Source organism: Pinus tabuliformis, chromosome J (assembly GCF_031772625.1).
Source record: "Pinus tabuliformis cultivar Carrire ecotype Pingquan chromosome J, CPIR1, whole genome shotgun sequence".
NCBI classification, from domain to species: Eukaryota; Viridiplantae; Streptophyta; class Pinopsida; order Pinales; family Pinaceae; genus Pinus; species Pinus tabuliformis.
In genome coordinates, this window is record NC_142295.1 from 408,042,122 (window position 1) to 408,068,315 (window position 26,194).

The 26,194-nt window shown below is 39.2% G+C and overlaps 2 protein-coding genes across 2 annotated transcripts; both read left to right on the forward strand.

The window, feature by feature from the left end:
• Positions 1-1,070: 1,070 nt before the first annotated feature.
• LOC149227552 (protein EXORDIUM-like 2) lies at positions 1,071-2,421 on the forward strand. The gene has a single exon (XM_089375525.1). The coding sequence runs from the start codon at positions 1,167-1,169 to the stop codon at positions 2,250-2,252; it is 1,086 nt and encodes a 361-aa protein (XP_089231651.1). The 5' UTR covers positions 1,071-1,166; the 3' UTR covers positions 2,253-2,421.
• A 20,248-nt stretch (positions 2,422-22,669) lies between these two features.
• Positions 22,670-23,914, forward strand: LOC149227553 (uncharacterized). The gene has a single exon (XM_089380536.1). The coding sequence runs from the start codon at positions 22,670-22,672 to the stop codon at positions 23,912-23,914; it is 1,245 nt and encodes a 414-aa protein (XP_089236662.1).
• The last annotated feature ends 2,280 nt before the right edge of the window (positions 23,915-26,194 follow it).

Sequence of the window (26,194 nt, forward strand, 5' to 3'; positions counted from 1 at the left end):
CAATCTACCATTTTTAACCCAGCAGAGCAATTCCCCGCCTCTGTAGACTACTATTTTATCATCGATAAATTCAGTACCACTCCATGCTTTGTGTTTTGTTGTTTCAGCGCATGACATGAAGCATCACATATATCAGTCTATTTGAAGACAATGCATGAAGCATGCGAGACACGACCATGATGCATCGCACGTTCTCCCGAGTCCCAGTGAATGCTTCTGTCTGCCATGATTTGAGCACAGCCGCCTACGAGCTCGCGTGCGTGCGGCTCCATTCTGGTGAGTGGCGACAGCAGGCTATTCAGAGATTTGACCCGGCTATTCAGAGCTTTGGCGGTTTTTACATTTGATGTTATTCTACAGTCAAAGCATTTTGACCGTTCATTGTCCAGTCAAGCTATCCCAGTGCGGAATAGGAGCTGATGAACATTTACTTTGAAGAAACTATAGACCTAGAATGGAATTTGACCTGCAAATTGTCCGTTACGGAGTTAAATATAGCCCAGAATTTTCCCGATATAATGATTGAAACTGGCATTAAAGTAAGTTGATGAAAACTTAAAATTTGACGAGTGATAAAATGTTCAAACCGACAATAAAGTTGCAGAAAACTTAAAATTTCACGAGTGCTTCATATTTGAAATTCCTACCCTGGCAGTTTCCTGATAAAATAAAATCTAAAAAAAATATTGCCCCGATAAAATAAAATCCCAAATAATGTAAAAAAATTGCGAAAAAAATGCAAAGTGGAAAAAATTTAGATTAATTCTTTTCTTTATCTATATTTATGTTTTGGGTTAGTCGAAGAAATAAAATAATAATAACCAACTATCGACTTCGTTGCACGTGGACAAGACTGGTGTACACTTCTCGCCAACGAAGTCCAGCTGGAGCTTACAGAGACGCACAACTACGAGGGAATGAGGAAATTGCGAGGCAGCATCTACTTCAATCCTCGCTGTCCATCGTTCCCAGTTGCATCTCTATCTCTATCTCATCACTCCGGGGCCGCCGCTTCCTCAGCCTCTATTTAAATCTCTCATCTCATTCAATTTCACAGACCATATCTTTTTCCAACTTCGTGCATCGTAGTTCTTAACGTATCTGGATCGATTATTTGGCTCTATCTCTCTCAATTCCTATCTCTGTCTCTGTCTGATAACCTGAAAATGGTTGGTTTATGGCCTCACAGGGTTGCCAATTTTTTCTACATAGTGATTCTTTCTATGATTGTTTCAAACATATCAATGTCGTTGTCGGCAACTGCTCATATTATTCGGCCTCCAGGGCATTCAAGGAAGTTGGGCAGCTTGGTGGAAGAGCCGGAGGTTGTATTGACATACCACAATGGTCCGCTGCTCACGAATAAGCCAGGGTCCCTGAATGTTCATTTGATTTGGTATGGGAAATTCAGCCCTGCTCAGCGTTCCATTGTGGGGGACTTCCTGCAGTCTCTCTCTCTCGGAGCAGAAGCAAATAAGCCATCTGTGTCTGTTTGGTGGAATACCACCCACAACTACAACACCAAGGCCAAGCTCTCCAGCTCCATTACCACAACTACCGATAATAGCATTGCAATGCTGGGAAAGCAGGTGGTGTTGAAAGGCTATTCCCTTGGCAAGTCACTCAAAAGGGCCGACATAGCCGCTCTGGTTGAAGCTGCAACCAAGTCAGGATCTCTGCCTCGATTGGACAATAATGCTGTGTACTTGGTGCTTACATCCGAGGATGTTACCGTGGAGGGTTTCTGCATGAGTTCCTGCGGATTCCATGACAGTCTCAACCTATTCTCCAACCAGAAATCAACTAAAAGCAGAATGATGGGAAAGGGGAAGAAGCATCAACAGGTTATTCCATACGCATGGGTTGGGAACTCTGCAAGTCAGTGCCCTGGACAGTGCGCGTGGCCCTTCCATCAGCCAATCTACGGACCCCAGACTCCTCCTCTGGTGGCACCAAACGGCGACATGGGCATCGATGGGATGATCATCAACGTTGCGAGCGTTGTGGCAGGGGCAGCCACTAATCCCTTCAACACCGGCTACTTCCAGGGCGACGCTGCGGCACCTCTGGAGGCCGTCTCCGCGTGCCCGGGAATATATGGTAGAGGAGCATATCCTGGATTCCCCGGAGAGCTTCTCGTGGATGAAACGAGCGGGGCAAGTTATAATGTCCATGGACTCAATGGCCGCAAATTTCTGCTGCCCGCCATGTGGGATCCTCTTACCAGTTCTTGTAAGACGCTACTGGCATAAACGAATCAAACCATATATATATCTACGCCACGCGTCCCACTCCACAAGATAACAGAAGAACTGTTCTCGGGCCAACCCACAAGATAACAGAGTAACTGTTGTGCTGGAGTTGTCATCAACCTATCATTCTTTATTCATTCTTAATAAAAAACAAATTAATCTTGTTTCTTTTGGCAAACAACATTTTGCTAACCGTGTTTTCTTCAAATTTATGGAAGTTTTTGTTGGAGCGGTTCCATTTCGTTTAAAAAAAATTATGGTCGAGCTGACAAGCTCACATGATACTCAGTTTTGGTGGAGTGAGTTTTAGAAATTGGTTAGTCATTAAAAGATAAATTCAAGGAACTGCACATAGTCGTAGTCAAGAGGGAGATTAATGATTGCAACGGAGGAACATTTGACCTTGGCAAGGTTTTGAAGTAAAAAAAACACACACACATTCTACAAATTGCCATCCGTTCAGAAATACAACCTTCATGCTTTTCACCGGTTTTGAAATGGTCTGTTCAGAAATACAACCTTCATGGTTTTGAAATCGTCGTCTGTTCAGAAATACAACCTTCATGCTTTTCACCGATTTTGAAAGTAAAAGAACACACAAATTCTTTAAATTGTTATCTGTTCAGACATACAACCTTCATGCTTTTGACCTTAAACAAAAGAGTAGCGATTCACTAAACTGATACTCATTCTCCTCATTAAATTCCTTGTTCTTATAACATGACATCAACTAACGAATTAAAGATTACGGATTTAAGATAGGAAGAACATGGCGGAAGTTCTTTTCGTTGTGTGTCCCAATAATCCAAATAAGACAAGGGAGGTTGCATGGCAGCTACAATGAGCATAACCCTGCCTGGAGGGGGAAGAGACTCTGTACAATGAGCATGAGCTTGTTTGGTTTTGAGATAAAGGAACAAAAAATTTATAAACGAATCAAAGTGATAGCCGTTGAGCAGATATGCAGATTAGAACCAGCAAGCCGTTGATGCAGATTAAAAAATTAAAAAATAACATGGAACCATTGAATACTACATGCTTTTCAAACAAACTGCGCAGGTTCCTTAGCTTCTTTGGAAAGCCAATCTTATTCAAAAGAAGCTTACACAGTTGCTATATCAATTAAGTTAATTAGCTCTTCTGCGAGGGAGAATGGCTCTTTAGAACCTTTTATAGGCAGAGTGAAAATGAAATCTAAGACTACTGATATTTTGAACCGTTGATTATTCGTTCTATAATCCAACAGAAGCTGTCAAATAATATTATTGGTTATAGATGCAGAGTAACAATATAAATCTGATCATTTCCGCTTCACATGCTCTCAAAAGTTCGCTGCTATTATAAAAAATTCATTGAGAGGATAGAAATAACTGATAGTAACTTCATAAAATAATGCAACTAATAGTAACTTCTTTTTTTAGAAATTGAAGTTGTGGTGAGGAGATAGAAATAACACTCCATAAAATAATGCAACTACCGGTAACTTCTCTTTTTAGAAATTGAAGTTGTGGTTTTTTTTGTTAGAAATTGAAGCTGCTGCATTTTTGTAATATGAACTTGGAAAAACAGTCTTTGGGAATAATTTCGATTTAGTGACTGATACTTGGCTTAAAAAGCCGGCTTTAAACTTCATTAAGCATAAAATTAAATAAAAAAGTGTGGTTTCCATCTCTAATGTACTAGTCTTGTCCCATATATCACACAGACGGTGTACGGAAGTGTGGGGTTTTTCTTTTAGAAATTGAAGCTGCTGCTTTTTTGTAATCTGAACTTGGAAAAGCAATCTTTGGGAATAATTTCGATTTAGTGACTGAGACTTGGCTTAAAACCCAGCTTTAAACTTCATTAAGCATAAAATTAAATAAAAAAGCAGTGGTTTCCATCTCTAACGTACTAGTCTTGTCCCATATATCACGCAGTTACCGTGGACGGTGTACGGAAGTGTCATTTCCATGGGCCTATGGAACCAGCCTATAATCACAGGGGGAGAGAGCCTCCATGCCACAGTGACTTGCCTATCTATGCCGATCATTGATGATTATGCCCAAACACCAGTGACGGGTCAATCCGTAATGAATGTAAACTACAATATTGATTTCGCCAACAACATAAATCACTCACTTAATGCACGGGAAGCATCTTTAGGTGCATCCCTTCCAGGTCTTATTAAAGAGTACCCAGATCCTCTAGTTGTAGAGGAATAAACAGTTTGCGCGGTTCCACGAGCAAAACTAGTTCGATTTTGAGTTCCCTATTCAGTTATTGTTCGAGCAGATCGAGTAAAAGTAATATATATAGCATCAGTAGAAGCTTTACCAAAATCTCCTCTAGGTCGAGTCACTCATACATGTTGGAATTTAATTCCAACTGCAACAATGAACAGTTGGACAAGAATCTGATCTGCAGTAAATACTCCAGGCTGATCGGTGCATCAAAGTCAAGCCCGATATTTTTGCACATAAATATGCATTAAAGTTTCAATTAAATTCCCCTGCAGACAGCGACTTGTTTTTGATAGAAGCATCACCGCCTTGCTGCATTAAATACAGAGATAAACATTAGAAGATATTTTGTAATATTTTATTGTTTTAATCAGATATGTTTTAGCATATAAATACCACACAGCAGTTCTGTTTTGAGGTTAGCAGCAGCAGCAGCGGAAGAATCACACAGAGCAGAGGAGAGCACGCAGCAGCGTGAGGAAAAAGAATAATTTCATAACAGTGAAATGCACAACAGTGCAGAAATTTGAATGTAATTTGCTTTCTGGTTGTTTGCTGATAGGAAGGGTAGATGTTATTTGTGTGGAACAAAAGCGTTCCTTGGTAAATCTGTTTTGTAATAGAAGTTGTGAAATTCCCTCAGTATGAGGAAGACAAATCTGTAACAGTTAGTTTATTTTGATGAATACAAGTTAATTTTTTCCTGTTGCTGTTACACCGTCACCGTTGCTGTTACACCGTAACTCAAAAAATACTTGACGTCAAAAATTTACGTTGCTGCAATACCACGAACAGCGTTGCTGCAACACCAGTTACAGCAACTGAAAAAAAAAAACTGCGTTGCTGCAACACCATTTCCAGAGAACGAATTTTTCTGTTTTCTGAGTTAAAAACAAAGTGTGTTTTCTATGTTAAAACAGATTGTTATTCTGAGTTGCTGCAACACCAAACTCAGTTGCTGCAACACCAAACTGTGTTGCTGAAACACCGTTTCCAGCAAGCGATTTTCTGTTTTTCTGTGCAAAAACAGAGTATAAAAAACAAAGCAATTTTTGTCTGTCTGTTATGGAATTTATCAGAAAATTCCAACATGGTATCAGAGCCAGTCTAGGCACTCAGTGAGTCAAAAACAGAGATTGTTTTTCACTGTAGGAGCTGTAAGAAGTTTGTTGAGCAGATTTTTCCAGCAGAGAAAGTTTTTGCTTGTTTTCAAAATACAGTCAGTATCTTTTCTTTACCAATACAGGTTAAGATGGCAGATGCTGGAACAGGTTTGACAAATCCCCAACTGCCACAGTTTAATGGGAAAAATTACAGTTATTGGTCCATAACAATGAAAGCATTGTTTGCTTCTCAAGGAATATGGGAGCTGGTTGAAACAGGTTATGCTGAACCTGCAGATGCAACAGCACTGGCTGCTTTGACAGCAGCAGAAAGAGACCAGTTGAAGGGTGACAGAAAGAAGGATGCCAAAGCCCTCTTTTTCCTCTTCCAATCAGTACATGAAAGTGTTTTTCCGCGGATTGCTGCAGCAACAAAATCTAAGGAGGCATGGGATATTCTCCAAACTGCCTATCAAGGCATGGAAAAGGTGAAGACTGCAAAGTTGCAGATGTTGAGGAGAGACTTTGAAAATCTCAGCATGAAGGAATCTGATACAATAGATTCATTCTTCACTCAGGTTATTGGCTTGATAACCCAGATAAGATCTCATGGTGAGATTCTTGAAGATAGAAGGATTGTAGAGAAAATCTTGAGATGTTTACCCTCAAGGTTTGAATCTATTGTGGTAGCAATAGAAGAAACAAAAGATCTCTCACAGTTCACGGTAGATGAGCTGAGTGCTTCTCTGTTGTCTCATGAACACAGACTGAGTAGAGGAACAGATTCCTCTTTTGAGCAAGCATTTAAGACTCAGATGTCTTTTGGCCAAAGAAGAGGTCGAGGCAGAGCAAATAACAGAGGTCGTGGTAGAAGCCAAAACAGAGGCAGAAATTATCCTGCTAGCACAAGCGGAAGGAGCTGCAATCAGAACCAAGCTGAAGGTTCGAGCAAACAGCAAGCTCATGGACAAAGGTATGACAAATCCCAAGTCCAATGTCATTATTGTAAGAAATTTGGGCACTATGCCAATGAATGTAAGAAAAAACAAAATGACATGAATAATAGGCAGAATGTTAATTTTGCAAATGAAGAAGATAAGAACCCAAAGAATGTGTTGTTAACATGTAACATAGCACAAGACAAACAAGATGATTTTTGGTTCTTAGACTCAGGTTGTAGTAATCACATGACTGGAAATATTGCAATGTTTGCCAATCTAGATGAAAATGTGAAATCTGAGGTAACAACAGGGACTGATGATAAGATAACTGTCAAGGGTAAGGGCAGTGTCAATATCCGAGCAAAAAATGGAGAACAGATGACTGCGCAAGCTGTATACTATGTACCTGGTCTGAAATGTAATCTTTTGAGCATTGGACAGCTCATGAACAAAGGTTACAACGTGTTCTTCAAAGATGATCTGTGTACTATTAGAGACATACCTCCAAGTAAGAAGATCATTGCACAGGTGCAGATGACCAGCAATAGAATGTTTCCTCTCAAACTCATGGCAGATTTGAAGGAAGGCAGAACTATTGCGGCTGTAACACAAGAAGTCTTTCAGGAACAAGTGAAAGATGTGAATTGGTTGTGGCATTTGAGATTTGGACATCTCAATTTCGGAGGCCTGAATCTGTTGCACAGAAAGGGCATGGTAAAGGGATTGTCGTTGATTGAGAAACCGGACAGCCTTTGTGAAGGCTGCATCTTGGGCAAGCAACACAAGGAAAGCTTTCCAGCAGGAAAGAGTATAAGGGCAAAAGCACCCTTGGAAATTGTTCACTCTGATGTGTGTGGACCGATGCAAATACCATCATTTGCTGGAAATAAATATGTTTTAACTTTTATTGATGATTACACCAGAAAGACATGGGTGTATATGCTGAAACAGAAGAGTGAAGTGTTTGAGAAATTCCGCCACTTCAAAACTCTTGTTGAAAAGCAGAGTGGGCATTATATCAAAGTGCTCAGAACAGATAGAGGAGGAGAGTACATCTCCCAAGACTTTCTGCGTTTTTGCAGAGAGAATGGCATACAAAAGCAGTTTACCACAAGGTATACACCTCAGCAAAACGGTGTTGCTGAAAGAAAGAATAGGACCATTCTTGACATGGTCAGAAGTATGCTGAAGGCAAAACATTTGCCGTATGAGTATTGGGCAGAAGTTGTTACTTGCGCAGTTTACATCTTGAATAGATGCCCAACTAAAGCTGTCATGAACAGAATACCAGAAGAGGCATGGAGTGGTCAAAAGCAAACTGTCACTCACATGAGAGTATTCGGTTGTGTGGCATATGCACATGTACCGGATCAACTAAGGAAAAAGCTTGATAGTAAGGGGGAGAAGTGTGTCTTTGTTGGCTATTGTGATGAGTCAAAAGCATACAAACTCTATAATCCATCCACCAAGAAATTAATAATAAGCAGAGATGTGCAGTTCATTGAAGATGAAGCTTGGGATGGAAGCTTGGAAAAAACAGTGAATGTGAAGACAATAGTGTCTCATGAAGAAGAAGAGGAAGGGACAGCAGCAAATAATCCTTCCTTGGTGGCTCCTCCTACACCACAGCAAGTACAACAAACCACACCACAAGTTGGAATCCGAACAGCCTTGAGAAGTCAAGGAAGAACAGTGGTTGTTACACCACAAACAGCTACTGCTGAAACACCACAGGGATCAAATATACCCTCAAGTTCGGATGGAACTCCAAGCACACCAAGAAGACCAAGATTCAGAAATCTGAATGAGATTTATGAACAATGAGAGGTAAGTAACAATATCGGTCTAAATTCATTATTCGCTTTGTATTGTCATATTGATGACCCAATCCATTTTGAAGATGTTGTAAATGAAGATAAATGGATTGAAGCAATGAATGAAGAAATTTGTGCAATTGAGAAGAGTAAAACATGGGAGTTGGTGGACCTCCCTGAAGGCAAGGATGCCATTGGAGTTAAGTGGGTCTATAAGACCAAAAGCAATGCTGAAGGTAAGATTGACAGGCACAAAGCAAGACTAGTTGTGAAAGGCTACAAGCAGCAACAAGGCAGAGACTATGATGAAACCTTTGCACCAGTAGCAAGGATGGAAACAGTGAGAACAGTGTTGTCTATTGCAGCACAACACAAATGGAAGATTTATCAGATGGATGTTAAATCTGCATTCCTGAATGGAGTGTTAAAAGAAGAGGTTTATGTTGATCAACCTCCGGGCTATGAAGTTGAAGGCCAAGAGCATAAAGTTTGTAAGCTGAAGAAGGCTCTTTATGGGCTGAAGCAAGCTCCAAGAGCATGGTACAGCAGAATTGATGCTTATCTGATTGAGAATGGGTTTGATAAGTGTGATGGTGAACCCACACTCTACATAAAGCAGAATGACGGTAAGATTATTATTGTTGTTTTATATGTAGATGATCTGATTTTTACTAGCAATGATGCTTCTCTCATTGCTGATTTTAAAGCAGTCATGAAGAGTGAATTTGAAATGACTGACTTGGGCTTCTTAAGATATTTTCTTGGAATTGAAGTAGACCAAAGTGAAAATGGTGTTTTCATTTCTCAAGATAAATATGTAGAAGCTGTGTTGAAGAGATTTAACATGCAGAACAGCAAGGCTGTTGTGACTCCAACAGTAGTGGGGCTGAAATTAACCAAAGAAGACAGCAGCAAATATTTTGATCCAAAACTGTACAAGAGCATAGTTGGCAGCCTTATGTACTTGACTGCAACTAGGCCGGACATTATGCATGCTGTGAGTTTAATTTCCAGATTTATGGAAAGACCGAAAGAGACTCATTGGCAGGCAGCCAAGAGGATTCTAAGGTATGTGAATGGAACGAAGGGGTTTGGTATTTTATACTCCTCTTCTGAAAGTTTCATGTTGACAGGTTACACTGACAATGATTGGGCTGGAAGTGTTGATGATAGGAAAAGCACATCGGGATATGTGTTTCATATGGGATCGGGAGCCATCTCATGGGCTTCCAAGAAGCAACCAGTTGTGGCTTTGTCAACAGCAGAGGCAGAGTATGTGGCAGCAGCATGCCAAGCAGTATGGCTGAGAAGAGTTCTCAAATATTTGTGTCATGAACAAGAAAAGGGCACAACCATTTACTGTGACAATAGCTCAGCAATAGCATTGTCTAAAAACTTTGTTTTTCATAAAAGAACAAAGCACATAGACACCAAATTTCATTTCATACGTGAATTGGTTAACAATGGTGAGATTGTTTTGCAGCACTGCAGAACAGAGGATCAGCTTGCTGACATCTTGACAAAACCATTAGCAAAGAAAGGTTTTGATCATTTCAAAAAATGTCTGGGTATGCAGCAGTTGAAATTAAGGGGGAGTGTTGGAATTTAATTCCAACTGCAACAATGAACAGCTGGACAAGAATCTGATCTGCAGTAAATACTCCAGGCTGATCGGTGCATCAAAGTCAAGCCCGATATTTTTGCACATAAATATGCATTAAAGTTTCAATTAAATTCCCCTGCAGACAGCCGACTTGTTTTTGATAGAAGCATCACCGCCTTGCTGCATTAAATACAGAGATAAACATTAGAAGATATTTTGTAATATTTTATTGTTTTAATCAGATATGTTTTAGCATATAAATACCACACAGCAGTTCTGTTTTGAGGTTAGCAACAGCAGCAGCAGCAGCAGAAGAATCACACAGAGCAGAGGAGAGCACGCAGCAGCGTGAGGAAGAAGAATAATTTCAGAACAGTGAAATGCACAACAGTGCAGAAATTTGAATGTAATTTGCTTTCTGGTTGTTTGCTGATAGGAAGGGTAGATGTTATTTGTGTGGAACAGAAGCGTTCCTTGGTAAATCTTTTTGTAATAGAAGTTGTGAAATTCCCTCAGTATGAAGAAGACAAATCTGTAACAGTTAGTTTATTTTGATGAATACAAGTTAATTTTTTCCTGTCGCTATTACACCGTCACCGTTGTTGTTACACCGTAACTCAAAAAATACTTGACGTCAAAAAAAATTTACGTTGCTGCAACACCACGAACAGCGTTGCTGCAACACCAATTACAACAACTGAAAAAAAAAAAAACTGCGTTGCTGCAACACCATTTCTAGAGAACGAATTTTTATGTTTTCTGAGTTAAAAACAGAGTGTGTTTTCTGTGTTAAAACATATTGTTATTCTGAGTTGCTGCAACACCAAACTCAGTTGCTGCAACACCAAACTGTGTTGCTGAAACACCGTTTCCAGCAAGCGATTTTCTGTTTTTCTGTGCAAAAACAGAGCAATTTTTGTCTCTCTGTTATGGAATTTATCATAAAATTCCAACAATACAGAGCTAGATTCGGTTGATACGATTGATCCAGCTTATCTACCAGCATAACCAGTAGCAGCAGGAGAAGTAGAGACAGTTGACCCAGTTCCAGTTGCTATACCACCAACATCACTAATAGCAGAGTAAGTAGCAGCATCCCTAACATCCCTTCGCATGGTTACATATCGAAAAGCAACAACATCAATAGCAGCATGATTACCCACCACTTTAGTAGCAGTAGCATCAGAGGTTTCAGCAGCGCTAACCAATTCAGTAGATCCAGTAGCACAAGTAGTAGACCCAGGCGCAACAGATACAGTTGAAAAAGCAATGGCATCATAAACTTAGTTCACTCGTTTTTCAATATAAAATTGAACTGCAAATAATGAACAACAAAAAATGAATAAGAAGTAAATTGTAGACTTAAACAATAGCATCAGCCCTTGTGCTAGGTTACCTTCGCTAAGTTCCATATCCAATTCCAAGGTAATTTCCAATGGCTAGTTGATCTGGTGAAAGCACCACATAAGGGGACAAAGTCCACATAGACATAGATAGGAGCACCAGTGTAGAGAAAATCTCCACTTCAACCTCCCTGTTCAATAGCTTTTTCTAACCCCTTAGCTAGCATCCCTAGTAGTTATTATTCTACCATAGACACCCATCCTGGCGTTAGTAACATCTATGTTAACACACGTGCAATCCATCCAAACATTATAACATCATAATACCCCAAAAAACCCTTACAAAGTGATTTGTCAAATATATTTTGAACCAAACATTTAAACTATGAACTCTGGGCCATGTGGGCCGACATGGATACACTTGCCTCACCGCTTTATTTTCCACAACATGTGATGAGTCCACTTGCCTCGCCACTCTATTTTTCATAACATGCCATGAAATACGTGGATGAAGCCATATGAAGTAGTGGCATGCTAATATGATTTTATATGGGGTAGTTAGTTGTAAACAAAGTTCGCAGGGAAAATTAAAAATTGTATTCTGGAGCTTTTTGGCTTCAAGGACTGCTCCATAAACTTTTGGATCAACTATTATTGCTACCTTCAACTAGGAAGAGCACAACACTGGAAGTGATCAACATGACACTAGGAAGTGATCCAAGGCAGTCGGCATAGAGGGGAAGCAGGATTGATAAGAGAGTAGGTGAAGCTCCACATAGTAGGAGTCTCGATGGTAGATGATTGGACTTGGTTCCCAGAATTGCAATCTCAAACCACTCATTTTAAAGACGTCTCCTCAAACCATTAGACATATAACTTTTATCACCCATTTGAAAGACGGAACCTCTGTTGAATTCCAACACGGCTCCTAAATGAACACAATCAAATGATGCAAACCTTTGCTAGCAAAAGCAAGGGCTAAACTCCCTCAGCTATTCAGAGAGAGTCTGTGCGACCTGTCTTTCCAAGGAATCTGCATACTAATAGGTTTTATTGAAACGTTAATGGGAGTGTCCTCTCTTAAAGCTTCAACTGACAAAGAAAGACGAAGAAATGGTTGGTCTAGGTGAAGCTTCAACCGACAGAGAAAGACAAAGAAGTAGTTAGTCTATGTAAGGATGATCGAGATCCATATGCATATCCATATACATACATAGGCGCTGAGTAAGTATCTTGTTTTGTTATATACCTCTATTATGTCCCTCTGTTCTGTTTCTCTATTTGATACCCAAAATCCTCCTCTGATAGAGCTTGTTTTCTATATCTCGAAAGTTGTTTAAGGAATCTCTGATGAGACAACTTTTTGTATCTTTGAAAGTTGCTTAAGGAATCTCTGATGAGACAGGATATGATCTATGCCATCATATGCCTTAAGTGGGAGTTAAAATATTAATCATGGCATTATTACTTTAGGCAGAGGTAGGGAAAATCAGTGCAAATCAATGCAGGAGCTTACTACAGAGGAAGCGAGAAGCGAGCCATTCAACCTGGAGTATCCCTCAAGAATCCAAGAATCTAGACATGGTGATGAAATATTTGGGAGCACTAAATCCTCTACTCTTCCGCTTCCTCATCCTCCACGAAAAACTACGATTTTGATATCAATCTGTGGCCATTTTTCTCCACTTTTGTTTATTCTGGCTATGGGGATACCGACAAGGGTTTCTTTAAGGTTTATGGGGATTTATTTCAGATGTTGTTCCAGCAGGAAATAGCATATGCTCATTCCATGGGGGTAGGCGTCGTCCCTGAAGCTCCCTTGATTGGAAACCTCAAGAGCCCTTATGTCCAGGTCTCTTCTTTCTATAACTATTAGCTTTGGTTTTCCATCGTCAAGGACTTTAGTTGGGTTGACGAGTATAGGGTTTCTGCAGGGCTAAATCGCAAGACAAGGAAATTGATGGAGGAGGAGAATGAGAAATTGAGGAAGAAGGCAAAGAAGGAATATTATGAGGCCATGCGCTAGCTTGCTGAGTTCATTAAAAGAGGAATAAGAGGGTTTTGGAAAGCCAATTGCAAAGGAAGAAGGAAGTTTTATTGCTCAGGTAATCAACATTTTTCCATGTACTATGCGAAAACTAACATTGCAAGAAAATTAACATTTTAATGCAGAAATGAAAGTGATATAATTCACTTACCAATAATTTTGATAGTATTTTTTCTTAAACAAATCCCTCTTCATTATTGTTATTGCTCATATATCTGCAAGAAGGAGAAGAAACAATGTGCTGGAAGGAGAATATGAAAGGAAGCAGAAGAAGGGATGTGAAATAAAAGAACGCAGTCTGAAAAAATAGTGCTGGAAGGGGAATATGAAAAGAAGTAGAAAAAACAGTGCTAGAAGGGGAATATGAATGGAAGCAGAAAAAAGATGAGAAATGAAGCATTGTAAGCAGAAGAAGAAGCCTTGAAAGTAGAAGCAATCCTATAAGGGTTTTTTCCAGAATACAAGTGTCTTGACAAGTGTCGTTCAGTGTCTTCTATATATGATATATGTCATTCATGATATTCATTTTTGGGAATGAAGAGAATTAAACATCAAAAGTTTCAGAACTAATGTTAGCATTACTTTGTTAGGATATTCTAACACATAGGAAATAGTTAAGTATAACTTGGTCTAGTGTAGAGTTAGGTAAAGTGTGTTTATTTACTATGTATTTTTGTAACTTACAATCTGATGGTCACAATATGTTCTAGACATTAAGTGATCCGACGTTTCATTCTCTCCTCGTATCACTGACACTTGATCTGTGGCTTAACACCCGATTGGTCCATGATATCTATTTAAAGAGCATGGAGGGTCATTTGTAGGGTGACCGTTCATGAGAGAAGCTTATGTAAAGTTTCTTTCTTTTATTAATAAATTGCTTGAAGTGGCCACATTGGCTCAGGCCGTGGACTGTTTCCCTCTTTGGGGTTTTTACCACGTGAATAATATTGGTGTATTGATCTGTGATCTGTTTGTGAGCGATGTCCTTTGGTGTCCTATCTGAGGAACTTACCCTGTAAATTCCTACATGGTATCGGCGTTGTTAGCTCTACTACATATCTTGACATTTGGAGGGCTAAATACAAGCTTGGCCATGTGTTTATGCTCAAAAGAGAGCTCGCAGCATTCATCTTCCTTCTTCTCCTTCATTCCACTTACCTTCCCTCAACCCCGTTATCTCTGCTTTTCCTCCAAAGCTCGGCATAAGACCCTATTTCTTCAAGCCCCAAAGCGCTAAGTTTAAAGCCACATAGCACTGCCACCACATGACCCTGTGCCTCTGTAACCCACAATCGCCTTTAAATCGCAGCCATTGATTGTCATACCCCGATCCAACGGTCCCCCCACCGCAGTCAATGAATAACCTGCCCATTTGTTCCCCACCGTCCGATCACCTCCGCCACGATCGGATGGCATTCGCTCTTCCCATGCCCGTGAAGTGACAACTTGTTAACATGCGATCGAGAGCGGTTTCCACTGCCACGCGTCGCCCTCCGAGTGGTATCGCATGCCATTGTACGTTTACCGCCCGACCCCCGACGGCGGTGCGAGCAATACCACTTACCGCTCGAACCCATTTTCCCGCTCGGTAACGCCCGCTCATCTTCGACGCCCGATGACCGTTGGATCTGTCCGCCCGAGATCCAACGGCCTATGTTTACCCCACTTCCATAGCTACCGGTACTCCCCGCCAAACCATGCTCGCCATCCATCTGCTCAATCTGACAGCCAATCTTTCTCCTCTGTCCAGTTCGTCCACCTGCCATGCAGTACGCGACCTTTGATCGTTCTGTGCTCCCGAATGACGAAGATAACCAGTCTTTGGTACTGATCGCAGTAGTTCCTCAACGACCACATTCAAGAGACAGCAGGGCCGAGAAGAAAAAGAACAGAGCTTGATCAGGTAAATGCATTTAACAGTTATGTGACTTCATCCCATATGACACTCCACCTGCTCGAGAAGGACAGCAGAGCACCTAAGAAGATCGGATTTGTTCACTGAAGCAAGCAAATTGCACCAGAGACTCCATTGAACAGTTAAAGCGGTTGGTGGTCGATTATGACATCCCCATACTTAGAATGGCCAAGTGCCTTTGTATTTAAATTCTATATATACCCGGAAATAAGATGTAATCAAGGTTGATGGTTGTTGTTTTGATGTAAGGTTCAACTGTTGAGACTCTAACTACCTTGATACTTGCAGCGTCTCGTCTTCATTTTCAGCTAATACAAGCTTCTTTTGTTGTTAATTGCTCACTTTCTATTTCTATTATGTTCCAGGCTGTGCCTGATATGCAGTTTTCCTGAACTCTTGATGTTTAGCACTAGAGGAGTTGTCATCCTACCTTTGTGGTTAAATCTTGCATGTATCAGTGAATGTGTTAATCAGGTTTCTTCTCACTTAGTGACAGAGAGCTGTCATCCTGTCTGTGCGCTAGGGAATTAGATTTGCAGAGCTCTTTACTGGTTGCAGTCAGCCATCACATGGTATTTTGCATCTGCTGGTGTGGTCAGTATTCTCCATATCCACCCAATCCTTAAACTGTGAGTAATTGGTGGTCTAAAGCCTTGTAATCTGGAGTGTTCACACATGTCTGGAGTTAAGCATAGTAGAAGTGGTTATCTGGCTTGAACAAGCATCATTCCTTCCATTCATCCATTTCCAACATTAAATTGAGTTTGTAATGTTCTTGAGCATCTCCAAGCTACAACTTAGGAGAGTTTCTTGGGGTGATAATAGGGCTAAGCGGTCCTCGTGCACGTCTTCGGTTCCAGGGCAGCTCAAGCCTTGGTTTTTTAATTCCGAGCTTTTTAGGGCACTTGGTTTAATTATCCCTCTTCCTTTGTGGGGGTTTGCGCCTATGTGCGCTTGTTGTAACCATTGTAATTTATTTTCTTTCCCAAGTCAATAGAAGGACCGTCTCTTGCTTAAGCAAAAAAAGAAGCTAACTTGTCATATGATAAGTTTAAAATAGGTCAAGTCATTAGTTCACTTTTTCAAAAATTTCTTCAATTTTTTTTGAAATGCAAGGATTATTTAATATAGGTTCTTGCGAAAATCAATAGAAAAATTTTCATGCTTTCAGTTTTGACTTTTATATTTTGAAATGCATAAGGATTATTGAATATAGGTTCTTGTGAAAATCAATGGAAAAAATTTCATGCTTGGACATGATGTCAAATTATTGTGTGAAGTGAATTGGAAAGATGAAAGTTCATGTTGCAAGGTGATAAGGACACTAACTTGTCATATGATAAGTTTAAAATAGGTCAAGTCATTAGTTCACTTTTTCAAAAGAAATTTGAATAATTTTATTATTGATCTTTAAAATTATACTTCGGATTAGAATTAGCCATTAAAAATAAAATAAAAATAAAAATATTATAAACAATGATTAGTCCATGATTTTTTTTTCACATCTTAACATGGTACTGTATAAACCTAAGTATACCTTAAGTTACCTTCTCATATAATATAATAAAATATGGTGCATGTTGTACAAATGGAACTACAAAAATTTACTCCTTTTACTTTAGTGGCATAAAAACCTAATGATAATTTTTTAATAGGCATGACAGTTACAAATAATGATAATAATAAAAATAATAGTAGTAATAATAATAGTAGTAGATAAATCAATTTTCTCATGTTGTGGATGATTGAGACTTTAAATTTATGTAATAATTTAAGAAAAAATGACATGCAATGCAATGTCAAGTGTTTTTACTTTTAATTTATAGTTACTTTTAGAAATAAATTAATTTTATTTAATTGTATATTTCATTTAGACATTTTGTTTTATTTTATTTTATGTTCAATTTATTGAAAATATATATATATATATATATATATATATATATATAATTTTTATTATGTTTATCTTTTCAATATAATAATATAAATAAATATGCAATAAAATTATTTCTCTTATAAATGTTCTACTTGGAAGCATAGAGAAATGTGTAGGGGTGTACTAAATCTGAGACATTTTGAAATGTGTACTCAATATGTTGAATTCTTTTAATTTTTTCAAACATTTTAAAGCAAAATAATCACGAACCATACTTTTTGTATTATTAGATTATTAATAAGTAGTTATCATTTAAAAAATAGGGCAACTTAAAAGGTATAGTGTCGAGCTTATGATAACTTCAATATAGTTACAAAGTTTTTATGTTTGTGTCAAACTTATGATAACTTCATAAATTGCAAACTTAGGGTTTCACAAGTATGAATTTATCATTAATATTCGTTTTAATATTATATTGAAAAGGTTTTGCATCATGTGCTCATCTAAATTATTTTTTTGACTATGTTGGATTTGTCCTTCTCAATATTAGAAATATTGAACTTTTATATATATATATATATATATATATTGAATTAACAATGAGGGTAATTATCATATATTTAATTTGCCCACATTTGAGAAAAATGTTTCAAAAAATCGTTCTTGTGCAGTGGTTATAAATTTCAATACTTTTGGATTTTTAAGTTGCACTATTTTGTTTATTCTAATATTGAAGTATATAGAACGAAGGTAAAGATGAAAATGGATTATTTTCCTAATCCATTTTCAAATTAAAATAATCAATGAATGTTGTTCCTATTGTCATTTAACATTTTTCTTCTTTCCTTTGCAGTACAGAAGGCAACTTTTCCTTTGTTGCTAGCAAAGGTTGTTGCTTTTGGTATGGATATTGTTATTTGGAAATTTCTCCCCTTTAACATTATTGAGTTTCTCTTTCATTGGCTTCCTTTGTCGGTGTTGATGAAATTTAAGTTGGTTTGTAGACAATAGTGTCTTGTTTTGGAAAACTCACTTTTTCTTGCGTCTTGTGATTGATGTCGTGAGAAAGAGTTAGGATTTATTTCTTCGTCCACTCGTTTTCACAATGATTGCTTCTTAGCATCATACCTTAACAATGATGGTCAGATGTCAACTATGGTGTTTCCTTTTCTTCATTGTTCATACAGAATTGAATGTACAGTGGGATCAACGATTCCCTTCAACACGCCTGCAAGTTATTTTCATACAAAAAACTATTTCATTGTCAACCCTTTTATGAAGATGTTTAGAAATGTTGGACTTCTTAGTTTTGGGGAGCGAGGATTCTTCTCTTTATTTCAAAAATGCAGTCCAGGAAATTATGAATGGGTGTTTTTGAAACATGTTTCTGAAAACATGGACTCACATTTTCTCACTTGCAGTAGTGTTGAAAATGTTTGGAAGAGGACGAAGCTTCCATGTGGTGGTGTAAGTCCACCAAAGGAGGCTATCTTCTTTGAAGAAAAGTTTTATTGGGTATATATAGACAAAGATTATGAAGATTACCCTACTTATGGTTACACTATCTACTAGTTGGAATTGAACATAAATAATTGGGGTTATTCATTTGTTCCTATTGCTGACATTTAATGAATGTCATTAGGGTTATATAAGAATCAACTTGTTTGTGTTGTTAATAATGATGACATGTTTGTTTGGTCACTTGAAAACATAGAGAATTTTGAATTTAGTCAACTGTTGAAAGAGAAGTTTGGAATATTTTGAAGATGATTGGGGACACAGATGGTTGTTGCTTCAATCTATCTCTTTGGATATAAATACTAAATGTGCAGGTTATGTACCTATGCGCATAGTTGGAGAAAAAGTCCTTATGCTCGGTTGGTCTGGAGTGTAGTTAAAGTTGTATGATTTACTGAGTGGAATATACAAAACAACAATTCTTTATGGATTGTCCGTGCTAGAAGCATCATGCTTCTATATACAAACAATTGAAAAAATTGATGATGTCATTGAAAATGGAATTTTTTTTCATTGATTCCTAATGCAGATTCTATTGTTGACATACCTCCACTACCTGTGGATGTATTCAATTAGCGTTTGAGGCATCAAGATGTTATTTTTTGTGTATTACTGAACACCATATCTATGTTTGATTTGAACATCATTGTAATTCACATTTTGAAGTTACATTAAGGAGATAGCCTCATGGTTCTATCTACAAATGGTGGACGATTTTGATGATGTCATTGAAAATGGAAATGTATTTTTGGTTATTCATAATAGAGATAGTATTCTTCACATTCGTGCAGTATGTGTGGATGTATTGATTTAGTATTTGAGGCTTCAACATGTTTGTTTTTTGATAATGCAGAAGACCTTTTGTGTGTTTTGAAAAATAAAATAAAATCATTGCAATTCATATTTTAAAGTTATATTGACGACATATGTATGGTAAATTTTGAATGCGGTTCGTATTTCTTTGTTTTTATTTCTTCAACTTGTTGTTCTATCGATTATGTGTAAGGGGAACATTTTTGTATGTGTTCCAAGTTTTTCGTGGGAAACATAATTTCTCAAATATTTCTTCTCTGCACTTTTCTTAGTTTTTAGTTATTTCAAGATTGTAGAGTATGTATTAGCATGAAACGGAATTGTGAAACGACTTTTCAACTGACTTTAAATTTATCATAGAGATGTTGAGTGAAATAAGAAGCAAGAGTGGTGTGAAAAAACCTCCCTCTGCTACTACACGACAACGATTAAGTGAATACCAATGACAATGGTATCAACAGAATAAGGAAGTCATTAAAGCACGGAGAAGAGTTGTGTATCAACGAAAGAAAAGAGATTTAGTGAATGATGAAGAAGGAGGACCTGTAAATCGTAAGTATGAAAAGGGAGGTGAAAATTTTGATTTGATTTTCATTTCATTGCATGTTTATCATCTTAAAGAACTTACATTTTTTTAAGGTTTACTAAATTTTCTCTTATTTTGGAATATTGTGTTTCGAAAGAGAGTCTTCATATGAACACCAATGGTATTTCCTGTGAAAAAATGAAAGAAATGCAGTTTTTGGAGTTCATGAGAACTGTAGGAATGAGGAATTTACTGAAACGGTTGAAAATTTGGGAGACTTGGGGAAACAGGGCAATTTATCCTAACTAGGATTCAAGAACATGTCGCCGACATAAAACACAACCTCTCTAAAACCTTAGCTCTGGTTGAACATTCAAGTAAAACCAATCATCATGCCTATATTGAAAACTCCAGTGTAGTGGCAAAAATCGTTCATGATCACCATAGAAAATTTAGAGAAGCCATAGAAATAGGTAAACACCCTAAACAACCTCAATCGAGATAAAGGATGGAAAATAAGTGACAATTGGATTCCTACTTTAACCTCCTAAATCGCCATCTCCTAACATATCCCTTCCCTCTTTAACCTCCATTTGTAACCTTACTTCTCTCAACAATGTAAACTTTGAAATGGGAACTATAAACTCAAAACGGGAACTCTAGCCAAAAAACCCCGTAAAAACATCAAAAATAGTGCTAAAAACAAAAAGTGTTGATACTGGAATAACATCTTTTTTTTGTAGGGTAAATTTTCAACATGTTTAAAAAATGGCGGTGAAAACCAATTTTCTGTGCAAAAATTGTCCAAAAAACACCCTCAAAATGAAGCGTTGATGTTCAAATAGCACTTTTTTTTTCAATGGCAAATTTTGTGCAAAAAACAACCTTAAAACGAAAATTACTGATGCTCAGATAACACTTTTTTTTTCAAGGGTAAAATTTCAACATTTCGAATGATCAAATGTTACGGCAAAGGCTTTGGTAACTTCTACTTCATAACCCTGAAAATTCATGATAGAGGGGTGAGAGTTTGAACAGGAGCTCCCGCGCTTCTGCTTCCCTGCCTTCTGCGGCCCTCGACAGGCCTCCCGCAGGCCTCCCGCCTGACAGCCCCTACTTCTGGGCCCTCTCCTGCTCGATCCTCTAGTATTTTTTAGTGCTTTTTCCCTCCGCTTTTCGCCTCCTGTGGACCTTCGCAGGCTTCCTGCCTGGCAGCCCCAGCTGCGGGGCCGCCTTCTCCCTCCATATCCTTTCCTGCTTTCGGTCCGCGCCCTCCTCTGGTCAGTGTCGAGACTAGCCTCCCTCTGCTTCACTCATGGCTGGGATTGATCCCTCCCAGCAGCAAGACAATGAAGACCAGGCGGAAATTTTTGCTTCTCTCATCTCAGAAAATACTTCCTCAAGAATCTGACCTATAGCATCAAAGTTTGTTAAGAAGCTGGCTGACATTCCAGAAATCTCTCTTCCTCCCAGTCTCCCAAGGAAGGCAGCGATCTCTTTGGCTGAGAGAGGTTTGGTAGGACAGTTTACTGGTCTCTGGCCATCTCCCAGAGCGGTTCAGAAATGGGTGGAGCATAACTGGAACGTGAACATTCAAGGGAAAATCGCCATAAGATTTTGTGGAAGGGGCTACTACACTTTCCTCTTTGAAACCAAAGAAGACCGGAACCTCATCTTTAGAAATGGTCCCTACTTCATGGACTCGAGAGGTCTCTACCTAAACAGATGGTCCCCTGACTTCCATCCGGAAATGGACATCCCAAATGCTATTCCGGTCTGGGTTTGCCTACCTCACCTCCCTCTGCATTGCTGGGGGGATGAATCAGTTAAAGCTATTGGGAATGTTGTGGGAAAATACATTGACAGATGCGAACCAAAGGATAATATGCATGCATGTGTAAGGATCTGTGTTGAAGTCGACTTAGGAAAAGGCCTACTGGAAGCTATCAAGATCAAAGTGGATCAATGGACCCATATTCAGCAGTTGGACTACGAACAAATCCCGTTCAAATGTAAGGTATGCCATGAATATGGTCATTTTGCTAATAGGTGTAGTAAGCTAAAAGTAAATGAAATGAATGAAAATGTTGAAGCTAGCGAAGGCACATGGGAGAAAGTAAAAAAAAAAGAAATCAAACCCCATTCAGTCTGGCCCTAAACCTAAGCCCCCCCCCCCGGAACCCCAAGCCGCTCCCCTTCCCCCTCCTCCCATCTTGACTCAGCCTTCCCCTCCTCCTCCAATCCCTTTGAATCCCTGGTGGATGAAGACCCTTCCTCCCCCCTTCCTCTCCCTCAGCCACTGCCCTAGCAGTCATTCCTTCCCCTTCTCAGAGCCTCCCCTCCCCACCCCCTACCATAGAACGTATCCTAACAAGAAACAAACTCAAAGAAGCAAGATACACCTCAGACCCACCGAAAAAAGCAGGCAGGATATCAAATAAAGAAATAAGAGACGAAACAGCAGCTAAAGAAATGGCCACGGGCATACAACAACCGATGGAATCTTTCTTGGACAAGCAAAAAGGAAGTAGGGAGAAGACAAAGGAGAAGAGTGGGGCTCACCAAAAAACTAGTAAGTAATGATATTGGTCTCTTGGAATTGTAGGGGCCTGGGCTCCTCTCTAAAATCCAACGCAACCCGAGATTTAATCAGTCATGAGCAGCTAGATTTTTTCCTAATCCAAGAGACCAAAATGTCCAACCAAGACTTTCAAACATTTACAAAAATATACAAAAGCTTCACAGGAACAGCAACAGATTCATTGGGCACCTCAGGAGGAATAGGTACATTGTGGAACAAGAGAAAATGGGACCTCATCAGACAAAACTCAACCTACTGGTGGGTCAGAACTGACCTCAAAAATAAAATCACAAAAGAAGAAATTATCGTGCTCAACATCTATGCTCCAAATCACTACAGGGATAAAGCATACTGTTGGGAATCTATCAATTCAGAGTTGCAGGTATGTCAAAATAGGAACACAGTTTTGGGTGGAGACTTGAACTTAATAAGGAACATAGAAGAAAAAATAGGAGGGAAATTCCTTGCTGACCTTTCAAGAGATGCTTTGGAAACAATAATAGAAATTCACAAACTCGCCGACATCCCACCTTGCAATGGTAAATTTACATGGAGCAATAAGAGAGTAGGAACTCATAACATCAAAGAGAGACTTGACAAGATCCTGATCCATGAAAGAATAGCTACAGGTTTCTCTTCAATAAAAAGTAAGATCGTCCATGCCACAGCATCAGATCACAAGCCTGTGGTCTTGATCCTAGACAGAATAGGAAATCTTGGCCCAATCCCATTCAAATACAATAAAATTTGGGATAGCAAGGAGGACTTCCCAAAGATAATCAAAGAAAGCTGGGAGACGGAAGTCATTGGCTCCCCTCACTATGTCTGGGAATCCAAATTAAAATCCCTAAGAGCAGCAATCAAAAAGTGGGCAAAAGAGAATGCAATTTCAGAGAAAAACAAAAGAATCGAGCTACACAGAAAATTGGAAAAATGGAATCAGGAAAAGGAGGACCAACAAATCTCAAAGGAAGAGCAATCACAGGAAAATGAAATGTTCAGGGAACTATATAGGCAGAACAGAGAAGAGGAAGAGGAGCTGAGACAGAAATCGAGGTGTCTCTGGCTCAGTGCGGGAGATAAAAACACTTCTTTCTTCCATAATAACCTCAAGCTCAGAAGAGCAGGAAATCAAATAGATAAAATCATTGCTGAGGGAAAAGAATTAAGAGAGCAAGAGGAAATCAAAGAAGCTGCCCACAATCACTTCAAAATTCTCTTATCTGCAGACCCCCAGTATATGGACAACGTGGACTTTCTGCAACCAATCGATTGTAAAATCAATGAGCATCAAAACAGCGAGCTGGATCAGGATGTCTCAGAGGAAGAAATAAGAGAAGTCATGTTCAGCATGTAGCCAGACAAGGCCCCCGGACCTGACGGCTTCACATCTGCTTTCTACCGGACTCACTGGGATATTATAAAGAAAGACTTCGTAAGGATGGTCAAAAACATCTTCAAAAAAACCAAGATGGGTGAAAACACAAAAACCTCCCATTTGGCACTTATCCCCAAGGATCCTAACCCCCTCTCCTTTGATCGCTTCAGACCCATTTCCCTCTGCAATGTCTCCTACAAAATAGTTACCAAAATCCTGGAAAATAGACTGAAAAATCTTCTGCCCTCCCTTATCTCAGAAAACCAAGGAGGATTCGTTCCTAAAAGACAAATAACGGACAATGTCATTCTGATCCAAGAAGCAATTCACAGCAGTTTCCATAGAAAGGAAAGAGGTATGATCATAAAACTTGACATGGAAAATGCCTTTGACAGGGTCAATCATCAATTCTTAGCTGCTGTCCTCCGAAAGTTTGGAATATCCAACAAATTCATAAGCATCATTATGGAATGTATTTCAAATCCTTGGACAGCCCCCCTAATCAATGGCAGGCCCGACCGCTACTTCCGAAGCTCCAGAGGATTGAGACAAGGCTGCCCCCTCTCACCCTTCCTCTACATCATCATGGCAGAAACCTTAAGCATACACCTAGAAAATCTAAGGAAGCAAAAGGAGATAATAGGGATCAGCATAGCGAGAGGAATAAAAGAAATAAATCACTCGCTCTTTGCCGATGACACACTCTTAATAGGTGGTGCCTCAAGCTTAATCACAAGGAGATTCAAGAGAATCCTGGACACCTTCCTGGCTGTCTCAGGGGGATTGCTAAACAACAATAAGTGCAAAATTTATATTTGGAATGTCTCTCTCCAATTCATGCAAAGAATCTCTCTGATCATGGACATCCCTGTTCAAAGAAACTGGAGCCACTTTTCATATCTTGGCCTTCCCTTGACAAAAGAAGTTGTCAAGTCTGAGATTTGGAATAAGCAAATTGAAAAAATGAGAGGGCTTCTCTAGAGTTGGGGGCTATCGTGGCTAAATCTTGTGGGCAGGACCACCCTCATAAAGGCTCTCCTCTCAGCCCTCCCCATTTATCAATATGCTGTCACTCTGGCCCCAGCTAGTATACACAAACAATTGGAGTTAATCACGAGAGGCTTTCTCTGGCAGGGAGGGAAACAAGATTCAAAAAAATTCAGTTTGGTCTGCTGGGATCAGGTAATCCTCCCTTTCGAAAAAGGGGGCATAGCAATCAAAATTCCAAGCCTTACCAATAAAGCGATGGGCTTCAAACTAGTGTGGAGAATGCTAATGGAAAAAGGCAACTGGTGGGTTGAGGCCCTCAAAAGAAAATACCTCAATGGGCAGCACTCCAAGGTTCTCACTGATTTGATAGTGGAAAGACCATGCACCCCGGTTTGGAGACTTATCAAAAAAGTCATCCCCCAAATCAAAAATCATATCTCAAAGTCACCTGGAAATGGAAAAGAAATAAATCTCTGGACTGATAGAATTATGGGATCGGAGCCAAGAAACCTCCTCCAGCAGTTCAGACCCCTAAAATTATGGATGGAGGCCAAAAACTTACATTCCTTATTTGATATCTCAGTTTGGGATCACAATAGTTGGTTTACTTGGAGGGATCTCCCGCTCCCAATCCACCTCAATAATCATGGGTAGACCTCAAGAAAATGTCGATGGGAGCAGCTCCTTTAAACAAATTTGTTCATGACAGCTTCATCTAGGATCCTAGCGGAGGTCAGTTCACTGTAAAGGATGGTTATAAACTCCTCCAATCTAGCAACAATCTAGATAACCGGAATCTTCGGTCAGCAGTGTGGAAAAATGAATGCCTCCCAAAGATTAAATTTTTGCATGGACCCTCCTTAAAGGGAAGATCCTCACTGCCAAAAATCTCAAAAAAAATGGATTCATGGTCGCTCAATTTGCTGCCTCTGTTGCTCGGAGGAGGAGAGCAGTCAACACCTTTTCCTAGATTTCCCTTTTGCTCAACATTTTTGGAATCAATTTACCAGCCCTCTGAGGCCTCCCAGAGAAACCTTCAATCAGCTTACAACCCTCAACAGAAACTGGGAGAAAAGCTACCCCCATGCAAGAAAAGGAAAATCCACCATCACTCGCCTATGGAAATGTATCCCTTATGCTCTCTGTTGGCAAATATGGCTCTCTAGGAACAACTGCATCTTTAAAAACCAAAAACCAAACCCAGCTCGCACTCTGGCCAAAACTCTAGGCCTAGTTGCAGAAATGATAAGTGCCAATACTGTTACAAAA

Excerpts from the sequence above, each read along its gene's own strand:
- LOC149227553 (XM_089380536.1), top strand. The coding sequence starts at position 22,670 with ATGTCCAACCAAGACTTTCAAACATTTACAAAAATATACAAAAGCTTC.
- LOC149227552 (XM_089375525.1), top strand. The coding sequence starts at position 1,167 with ATGGTTGGTTTATGGCCTCACAGGGTTGCCAATTTTTTCTACATAGTG.